General features: G+C 35.6%; 1 protein-coding gene and 1 long non-coding RNA gene across 2 annotated transcripts; one reads left to right on the top strand and one right to left on the bottom strand.

Moving 5' to 3' along the window:
* Positions 1-6,183: 6,183 nt before the first annotated feature.
* Positions 6,184-10,458, bottom strand: LOC140811846 (uncharacterized). The gene is made up of 11 exons (XM_073169953.1): positions 10,310-10,458; positions 10,107-10,227; positions 9,984-10,007; positions 9,399-9,671; positions 9,042-9,140; positions 8,852-8,933; positions 8,729-8,748; positions 8,542-8,602; positions 7,294-7,373; positions 7,078-7,185; positions 6,184-6,472 (listed from the first exon to the last, which is right to left on the bottom strand). Exons 4-11 carry the CDS (start codon positions 9,648-9,650, stop codon positions 6,410-6,412), a joined length of 765 nt encoding a protein of 254 aa, XP_073026054.1. The 5' UTR covers positions 9,651-9,671; positions 9,984-10,007; positions 10,107-10,227; positions 10,310-10,458; the 3' UTR covers positions 6,184-6,409.
* Positions 8,129-8,949, top strand: LOC140811847 (uncharacterized). The gene is made up of 2 exons (XR_012113550.1): positions 8,129-8,604; positions 8,834-8,949. It is a non-coding gene; the product is annotated as an uncharacterized lncRNA (long non-coding RNA).
* Positions 10,459-10,830: the final 372 nt, after the last annotated feature.

Genomic DNA, 10,830 nt, shown 5'->3' with positions numbered 1-10,830 from the left:
ACATTCAACACCTTCACCCTCTAACTTCTCTGCTAGGCAATACCATACCAGGAAAATAAAAATTGATCACCCCCCATCTCTAACTCCTTTGCTAGGCGATACCTTAGCAGGAAAATAAAATTCAACATCTTCACCCTCTAACTTCTCTGCTAGGCGATACCATAACAGAAAAATAAAAATTCACCACCTCCACCCTCTAACTCCTTTGCTAAGCCGGGTCTTAGCAAGAAAATAAAAATTCACCACCTCCACCCTTTAACTTCTCTGCTAGGCGATACCTTAGCAGAAAAATAAAATTTCAACACCCTCACCCTCTAACTCCTCTGCTAGGCGATACCATAGCAGGAAAATAAAAATTCAACACCCCCCATCTCTAACTCCTCTGCTAGGCGATACCTTAGCAGAAAAATAAAATTCAACACCTTCACCCTCTAACTCCTCTGCTAGGTGATACCTTAGCAGGAAAATAAAAATTCACTACATCCACCCTCTAACTCCTCTGATAGGGGATACCTTAGCAGGAAAATAAAAATTCACCACCTCCACCCTCTAACTCCTCTGCTAGGCGATACCTTAGCAGGAAAATAAAATTTCAACACCTCCACCCTCTAACTCCTCTGCTAGGTGATACGATACCTTAGCAGGAAAATAAAATTCAACACCTCCACCCTCTTAACTCCTCTGCTAGGTGATACCATAGCGAGAAAATAAAAATTCAATACCCCCATCTCTAACTCATCTGCTAGGCGATACCTTAGCAGGAAAATAAAAATTCAACACCTCCACACCTCTGCTCCTCTACCAGGCTTAGCTCAAGTAGGAAAAGTTTAATATCAATCTCTTCACCTCTGCTCCTCTACTAGGCGATGCCTTAGTAGGAAAAATTTAATATCAATCTCCTCACCTCTGCTCCTCTATTAGGCGATGCCTTAGTAGAAAAAATTTAATATCAATCTCCTCACCTATGCTCCTCTATTAGGCGATGTCTTAGTAGGAAAAATTCAATCTCAATCTCCTCAAGTGTTCTTCGGGGTCAGTATGTCCATCGTACTCTCCAACATTCAACTGTCGAAAATTTGGAGGAAGTCCTTCTTCTAAAATGGCTAGTGAAAAAGGACTTCCTCTCTTGGGTACCGACGCTCGGCTTCTTACTTGCTGCCTCAACATCCGTATTTCCTTCCACATCTCCCCTATCTCACTAACTTCCCCACTTTGAAGGGGATGCGTCTCTTCAACCCGGCTCTGATGGCCCTCCACATTCTCTTCTTGCTCCTGGCAAGCGACATGCTCTTCTGCAAACATAGACTCTTGATTTCTCTTCATTGCCTCATCCACTGTTCGGGTGATAAATTGGCCCAACTGTTTCAGGGCCAAGTTCCCCACATTCTCATTGGGACAAGTTTGCTCGACCCTTGTCTCATGAAGGGGCAGCTCAGCTCTTGTCTCTTGACGAGGTTTGTAAAGGCCCGTATCTCGTATTCATAATTTTGCGGAATTATTAAAAAATTTCTAAATAAATAATTATCTTGTCTCATTTAATTAAAATAAACATGTAAATAATTTTAACTTTAAAATAACAGCGGAAGCAAATATAGTTTTCAACCAACAATTTAAAAATAATTCAACGTAAACATCAACTTAAAAATAATCCAACGTATTAAAACTGAGTTTGAATAATAAAAGGTGCATAAATTAAGTCATGAGGTCCTCGGGTTTACTACTGCTGTCCCAAGATCTCTCACTGGTCTCCGCCCGCGGTCTCGACCTCAACGATGCCTACAACAATCAAGTCTAGTGAGTCTAAAGACTCAACATGTATATATCTTGAATAACAAGTAAATATATCATAAAAGCGCATGCATCATAAAAATAAAGTATCGTAGAGCGTACGGTGAAAATCGTATCATGAATAATTATAACTACGTGCATATCTGAAAATTCATACGTAAAAGCTTTGCTCAATAGAGCTCTGTCATAACATATCATAATTTTTCTGGTAGAGATAATGTTTCTAAGCTAGTGGCCCATAACATAGCGTAAGCGCCTGATCAGACTAAACCACAGTATACTGGGCGGTAGAGATCAATCACAGCCCTTGGACTGGATGTTAGTACCCATACATAATCATAACCGGTCGTAAGTCACCGGGCGGAGAGGTCCTCGATTGCGCCTACCGACTTCCAAACCCATAAGCATAAGGTGGCCACAAGACATATAGCATATATCTCAAAAATAAACATTTTTTATTTTTATGCACGTAATATAATTATAACCTTATTTTTTTACCGGATGACTTGGATCGTTCCCAGGCTTGCTGCGACTTAATTCTAATATGTGACACATGCAATAAATCTTAAGTTGCCCAAAACTTGACAATTGAACCAAAAACGAGACGATTCAGACCAACAACTTGATTTTTAATCATGGCATGTACCAACCCGAACCAACATTGAACCGACGTTTAACCATGATTAAAAATACCCCAAACATACTGAAAAATATGCACAAGGTCTGTAAAACACGAAAATAGGTGAATGGAACACAAAAACATAAAACACTTTTTCTAGAGTCATTTTGGCACCTTTCACCGTAATTTCTCTTACGACCTCTAAACTCGACCAAATCGTGAACGGCCAAAAATATGACTTTCCTAACTCATTAAGGTAGTGTCCAGTCCAAGGCCATAGGCTAAAAGCCCACCAAGAACTCGCACGAGCCTTCTGAATCGGACGCACAGTTGCTGTCAAATAATGAAATTGCAGCAGCAGCTATGTTGCTATTTCGGGGTGAAACTCTGAAACAAATGGCCGTGGGCTTGAACCACCAACCAGAGACTCTTACCAACATCCTAATGCATGGCTTGGACCGTGGCTAAGGGCTAAAAGGCAACCACAAACCGAGCCAACACATAGGACAATGCACATGCTAGCCGAGAATGCATATTCTGTGCAGTGGTGTATATATTGAATTGTTTTGCTGTAAATCTTCGTTCCAGTGGCTATATAATTAACCTTGGCTCGATCTTGACATGATGAAGTGTGGTATGAACCATGGTATATGGGCTAGAAGCCAACCATAATCCAAACAACACAGAAAAACCGAAATTTACTCACACCAAAAATCAGATTTTGAAAACCGAAGAGCACTTGTTATATTTCTGTAAAAATCTGAGGTACCTATGAAACAAGCTTTGAAAAGATGATTTGGTCACGTCCTAGACATGATAAGGAAGGGTTTTAACCATGGCTACAGCCCCTAGGAAAGCCAAGATTCGAACACCCCTCGAACAACTCAAGGACAGAAAATTGTGACTCATTTCTGCACATAAGAAGAGTTTGCTGTCATTTCTTCGTTTTTGAGTGTATAGACTGAAACAAATGAACCAAAAACACTCTAACACATTCTAATTTATGCCTAGAAGCAGCCTTGGTTGCCTGGAAACGAACTACATCCTGAAACCACAAGAAACATCTCTAACGAAGACATAAGCCAATGGAGAGCACCTGTGCAGATTTTTTTTTTGAAATCGTTGCTGTCAAATTTCGTTTTGCTTCATGAATCTTGAACATATAATGTTTTAAAATATCTATAGGACTTGATTGAAGAGAAAAGAAACAATATATACATGCCTGGAATTTGTTCTGAAGAAAACAAATCAAAACGACGAATACGAGCGGCGGAGTCGGAGTTGGCTTTTCCTTCTTGTTTTGTTGCTGCTGTTTTCGATTATTAGCTGTTGTTCTCTTCTGCTAATTTCGAAGGTGGGGATGATGGAATGCTAGGTATTGAAGGTGAATGATATAAGAGGTGTTAAATGAGTCTTGAATTGCATTTAGTTGACAGTTACAAGTGCAAGAGTTGAATGGGTTTTTGAATTGTTTCTTCTCCCCTTAGCTGCCGATTCTTGCTCTCATTCTTGCTGCATTATCAACGGTTTTTAGTCTAGTAGGTTGAGTAGAAATGAGGTGTTATATTGCATTTAAATTTACTACCCATTAAAGAATTTAAAATGAGAAATGAATACCCCATGAAGTGCAATTAGGAGTGGTTTGAAGCAGAGTTACCAACCTTTGAATTATTTTAAATGTTGGACCCAAAATTATTATTACTAATTTGCATGGTATTTTATTGTTTAAATCTTGTATTTTAATTGTTTAAAGTTTAGCACCCTCATTATATATTTTAGTGAATTTACACATTAAATTTAGGATAGATTATTGCATGGCATTCATGACCTCAAATTTAAATATTCAAATGCTAGGATTAATTTCTTGAACATATTATACCTAGATTAATTCATCCCCATATGTTTACATATTTTAATTTAAGCTTTAATTAAATATTAACCTAAAGAACTTATTTACCAACTTAGCTCTAATTAATTTATTAAATCCTAAAGACATTCTTTTTATTTAAATTAAATCCTTCCTTAGCTTAAATTAAATTTAGGAATATTTTTCTTATTGCTAATCTTATCTCTAATCTCCAAACTCCGGTCCGACCTCGCGTATTTTTCCTGAAAAAATAAAACTAAACATCTACTTTTAAAATAAATAATCATGACTTAAAATTATTAAAATAAATCAAACACTTCATATATTTATAAAAATTCATTTTTATTTTAAATAGTATCAATTATGCATGGCTTATACGTAATCTGATTTTTTCGGGTTTTACAAGGTTGTTCCTGTCTTGTCTCAGCATGAGATGGTTCGGGTCCCCTCCGAGGACGCGATGATGCTAAGGTGGCTCTTCCACTCCCTCTCTTCCCTACAATATATATGTCTCAACTCAAAGTTCCCACAGACGGCGCCAAGTGATACTCACTGGAAATTTAGGGTCCGATTTTAGCAAATGCCACTAGTACAGACACAGGTTTCAAAATTGTCCCTAGCTTGAAATCACAAATAAGATCGTTAGGAGGGGGCCAGGAGGGTGTCCTGGTATTGCCCCTCCGACGCTCAAGTCAGTGACTGAGGATATATGGGGGAGTAGCTAAGGGTGCTGCTGAAAACAATATATTGAATCCATTAACTGAACACCCAAACCTGGCATTTATAGGAGAATATCTGAACCCTTGATGGGCCTGTATTTTACTTGTATTTGGGATGGACCAGGGGTAGTAGGCTCAATCCTCGGTATCAATAATAATAATAATGGAAACATTAAAGCATTGATTAAATAAAAATAAATAAACATTGATATATGAATTCAAACGTGGCAAAATAATTTAGGCAAAAACTTGTGTGAGACGGTCTCACGGGTCATATTTATGAGACGGATCTCTTATTTGGGTCACCCATGCAAAAGTATTACTTTTTATGCTAAGAGTATTACTTTTTATTGTGAATATGAGTAGGGTTGACCGTCTCACAGATTATGATCTGTGAGACGGTCTCACATGAGACTCACTCAATAATTTAATATAATAATCAAAATGGTATTATGGATATCAGTATTTTAATTTCTCAATTTAAATATTAATAACTCAAGAAGTTGTTGCTACTAATTGCTATCATTAAGGTACATTATTTTATATATCCTTTTTTTTTTATTGAAATTCATCTCTTTTATTTATACATTTTAATTTTTCGACTTTCTTTTATTTATTTGAAAATATAATAGATACGTGTATATGCAATTTTCTTTCTTAGTATACCAACATTGAAAGATTGAATATCATGTGTTGAAACAAAAGTTCCTAAAATTTTACGGAAAGTCGAAATCTTTTATTAGATAAAAAAGTGGGTCTCATGTGAGACCGTCTCACGGATCCTAATATGTGAGACGAGGTCTCACAAATACGACCCGTGAGACCATCTCACACAAGTTTTTGCCTAGATAAAAATAAAAATTTTAATTTATTCGTAACTTTTGAGATTATATTATTTCTTTATTTTAAATTTTTATGTTTTATTAAAATACTAAATTTAGTATAATTATGAATGAAAAATATAAGTAGATGATATTTCTATTAGATATTGAATTGTGCAGGGCTAATGGATAGAATTAGAAATACTATCTTGACAAATTGCTTTCTAGATGCTATCTATCCGTTCAGGATCCTGCAACAATAATTCTGAAAAAACTCAAAAAACCATTCATTTCTTTTTGTTTTTTGATAAGAAAAAAACCATTCATTTCAATATATAGTAGGAAGGTCATATATTATCATAGTAGAGATGAGCATAACACGTGGAGTATGTAATATTCATAAGCAGGTGAATGGTTACCACGAACAAAGAATTGCAGTTTTTCTTCTCTTTCGTCGAGCTTAAAATTTAAAATAAACCAGCAATAACTTTTGTTGCCTCACTGAGATTACTGCTGCCAACAAACAAACTTTCATTAAACCATTGTCCATGCAAGCTAAATACACCAATCTTAAGCCTATTCGGCGTCGAAACTATTAATCATCATCTGATGAATCTGTGGCTGATTGTCTCCCAAAGTCACCAGCAACATTGGTATCCTGAAAGCACAGAAAATGACCAGCTTAACATGCAAAATCGAGATAAATCAGTTTCACAACCGATGAGCAGTTGATCGTATATTCATATAACATAAATGACCGAGGATTCAGACAATTTTGTTCTTTACCAACTAAGGAAATCATGGATTTTATCATTAGTCCTAAAAGGTTCCCCTACTCTTTTCAAGCAACCAATCAATTTGATTTTTTTAAACATCAATAATTATCCAACCAACCCCCTTTTTGTCATGCTACTTTCTCCGACAAGCATAACATAACCTACACAACCAAATTATTTATCATATGTCAAGTTTGAAAAAGAAATTTACCATAAACCATATCACTATTAAAACGCTCTCAATGTTTTTAACTTATTATTTGTGTAGGACATCACGTACTAAACAACAATTCTCTCAATAACACTGCGCACATCAGATATTAACTAACTAGTTTTCTGTCCAAAAATATAAAAAAAGAACCAAAATTAAATTATCATAGCATGGGGGTGTAAATTATTAAGTAATATTTTTAAGGACCAAACCAGGTGGTTTTGAAGCCCAAGGAATTCACGGTGTGATAAGACATAAAACCAAATAAAAGCTTACCTGCATCTTATCCCAATCTTTCAACTTGGGGTGTGTTAGCATGTAATCATCACGCAGAGGGGCCCAAGATGGAGCTTCTTCATCCATAGAACCACTGGGTGTACCAACCTGCAAGATTTCAAACCACAATAAAGTCCAATCAGGAACCAAAGGAATTGGGTGGCTCCCGGCAAAAAAAATGCTTAATCACATGGTAAATGAGTTGATAGCCAGAACCTTAGCAGCAGCCTGGGCAGATTGTGACGATGTCTTGCCCAACTCCGAAAAGAAGGCTTCTTTCCTCCGCTTCGTCATTACTGCCATATTTCCATGATGGTTATTGTAACAAAATGAGATAATGCAAGAAAAATATGATCTGAATTCTCACCAAATGCTAATTCATACGTTGGAAAAAAGTCCTTCGGTATTGCATTCATCGTATAGATTGATAGTTATTTGCATTAAAATTAAAATTACATGAAAACAGATAGTGTTTTAAATCTGTTTTAAAAATCAATAATGGATCGGCCTTTAGTCATTAGGTATGAAAATCACACACCAATGTTTGACTTCATTTCCAAGAGATTCTCATTTTCTCAAAATGAACCATGCCAGGTTGCGCCCAAAACCTTGGACAACTTTGACAACCATGTTTTCATCCCTTCTCAAAACAACACAATTATTATATTATATTTTAATGCCACGAAACTATATTTTGAAATTCCAAAATACCATAACAAACTATTAAAAATTCAAATAAACCAATGCACTCTCACATGATATGATATCATCAGCAAAAATTTGTTTCTTTCAGGAAAAAAAAAACCCAAATATTCTTCAAAAGCCGTAATTCATCTTCAAATAAAACAAACAGTACCTCTGGTATTGTTCAAGTTAGTCACATCAACCTCAGAATTTACCGTACAGACTACAAACATAACTCTTAACACCTCAGATACAGTTTGTTTCTCAAACCTGTCTCAAGTTCTAAACAAATTGAAATTCATGGGATGACTTCATATTCCAAAAAATACGATCCAATTTCAGTTCCATAATAAAGTGATTTAGCATATAAACCTCTATTCCTCAACGGACATCAGCTACACATTATAATTCTCAGATTAACTATCAAGAAATCACATAATCTATTTGACCTAAAAGTCTTCAATATGATTCTACAATCAACAAGGCTTTACTTTTGATATACAAAAAACCTATAGACTTACGCATGCGTAAAGCAAGCATACATTTGAATATGAAGAATTAATATATGTTGGAAAATAATAAAAAAATAAAAATAAAAGATTTTTCTAATTGGATTCCATCGAGATATAATATATGTTGGAAAATAATGAAAAAAATAAAAATAAAAGATTTTTCTAATTTGGATTCCATCATTCCAAGAAATATAAGTGGAACAAAGAAAGAAATACCAAGAACCAAGTATATGAGAGATTGAATAGAAAGTTAACCGTAATCACATACTTTTCTCATCTTTTGTTCTCGAGGGATTTAAGCCTTTCTGAGCATTTTGTGCCTTGTTTACCTGTGTGAAGCACAAAGCATAGATACAGAGTGCAGCAAATTGTGCTATGAACAAGGGTAAAAATTGAAGAAAATGGAAAGCTTGAGCACTAGAAGGTAATGGTACAAAGTTGGCTCGAAAACTTACAGCATTGAACAACTTGACCACTGAACACCCAGCAGTATACATGGCAATGATAAGATCAAATCAGTCTCTTGACAACAATAAATGAGCCCATTCAGTCATTTTAAGCAACAAAACAATTTGTACCTCCTTTAGTAGCCACTCCCAATAGAAACTTTTCATTGGCATCCAAATAATTAGTAGGCTTCACATGTCCCTTCTCACCTTGCTTCTCATCAAAAGAATCGATAAACAACAAAACACTATCAATCAAAGAGCAAGTAGGAAAAAACAAGGTACATCATTAAACCAAGTCTAAATCAATAAAACCCAATACCAAACGCTTCTCTTTCTTTGCCTCCCCCTTTACTTTCTTTTCCGATTCTTCAGCAAGTTTTTCACCTAAAAGCTTCTTATGAGCAGATAATACAGGACCCTGCAAACAAAACACATTCAGAGTTCGTACTCTAATTCCTCTAGAGCTCTATTTTAATTAAACGATTTTTCACTCTATGTAGACGTCCAAGTCTTCAACCATCATTTAAAGAAATACACTTTCTTTTAACAAAACGAATGAATAAATCTCTAATATACTAGAAAATTCATTACAATTATTGTGATACAAATATATATACCTCCCTCAACCTAAACACAGCCTTGAGCAGAAATAAAGTGTTCCAGAAATTCAGCTTACCAATACATTCGAATCCTCACCGCTCTTCTTAGCAAGAATTTTCTTAAATGCCAACTTAAAAGCTTTAATTCCCTCTGTAAATTTTGTTACACCAGGCTGGATTCCGCCCTCTTCGTCTTCTGAAACTTCATTCTCCTCCTCGACCCCTAAGTCATCATATTCATCATCTTCGTCCGAATTATAATCTCTAGCCCTTTTCTGAAAGAACTTTCTGTCGATTTTGCTCATAGTCCATTCAGTTTCTTTCAACATGCTTTTAAGCAAATCTAACCACTGCAAACGCAAATCAAGGAATCATATATTGCTGTGGCAAAAATACTAGCTATTAAACCACCCTCTTAGCTCCAAATGCAGCTTGCATCTGAAACAAGTAATTGACGGAATGCTAGTAATAAGAGCCAAATCAAGCCGAATGCTACTCGTATTTTCATTGAAGCTCAAAAATGATCCATTCTAGGTTCCAATCAGGCACTAAAGCTGGACCAATAAATCCCAACAACTCCAATAATCATTGTATTAACCATAATTCTCAACTATACGCACAAACTAATTTGATACAAAATTATAGACTTATCGAATTTATACCTCGAAATCTTCCAATGATAAAACCTACAATATATAACCGATATATAAGTTAACATAGAACAATTTAATCAACGAAAACGAATTAAATTGGAGCGGACGAAAACCCGGATTTTGGCAGCTTACTTATAAGAACAAGATCTGGGATTTCAGACCCGAATATGCCAAGATCGAAGCAGCTAGTGGTCCCAAGGTGGTGGCTCGCCGGAGACTCCTCGAAATCTCGCCGGAAAGAGCTAAACGCAAGCTAGAAAACAGGGGAAACATATAGGCTTCAATCCCTACTCAAAATACCACAAATCCACCAAAGAGACGAAGCTAAAACTCACCGGAAAATCGGACAAGACCTCTCAGAACAGAGCTCGGTGCTCTGATTTCCTCCTATTCAGCGCAGGAAAAGAGTGGCCTATGGCTGGAGGAAGAAGTCCTCCGGTGACTGGCGGCGCGCTGTGGTCTGGTTTGGGGGAAGGGTTTGTCGGGTTTAGGGCTTGTATTATGGGTTATTTCGTCATTTAAAACATATCTACTGTATAACGCCAATTCAAATAGCGTGATATGGTGATTACCTTTTTTTTTTTTTTAAAGTCACGCCTATAGCGGGGGCGTGACTTACCAAATTAATTTTAATATTATTTTTTTTTTTTTGAAAAGAAAAATTTTACCTTTTTCGAATTTGATTGAAACTAATAATTTCTTTATTTGTGAGTATATTTTTGTTGATAAAATTTTGATTTTAAACATCAATTTGAGTTAAGTATTAATATAAATTGATTGAATTTAGTGTTTGAATATAAATTATGATTGTATGAGTAATTAATTATGTTTCAATGTATTATTATAATCACTAAAA

The sequence above is a fragment of the Primulina eburnea genome, chromosome 14 (genome assembly GCF_022965805.1).
Source record: "Primulina eburnea isolate SZY01 chromosome 14, ASM2296580v1, whole genome shotgun sequence".
NCBI lineage: Eukaryota > Viridiplantae > Streptophyta > Magnoliopsida > Lamiales > Gesneriaceae > Primulina > Primulina eburnea.
Note: the sequence above shows the minus strand (reverse complement) of the source record. Positions and strands in the feature narration are given on the sequence as shown.

What these genes read in the sequence shown, in the direction of transcription:
- LOC140811846 (XM_073169953.1), bottom strand. Translation starts at nt 9,650, where the DNA reads ATGTTGAAAGAAACTGAATGGACTATGAGCAAAATCGACAGAAAGTTC. An exon ending in CAAAGAAAGAGAAGCGTTTG is followed by an intron (nt 8,934 to 9,041) that starts GTATTGGGTTTT and finishes TTTGATGAGAAG; the next exon opens with CAAGGTGAGAAGGGACATGT. An exon ending in GAGAACAAAAGATGAGAAAA is followed by an intron (nt 7,374 to 8,541) that starts GTATGTGATTAC and finishes GAAATATGGCAG; the next exon opens with TAATGACGAAGCGGAGGAAA.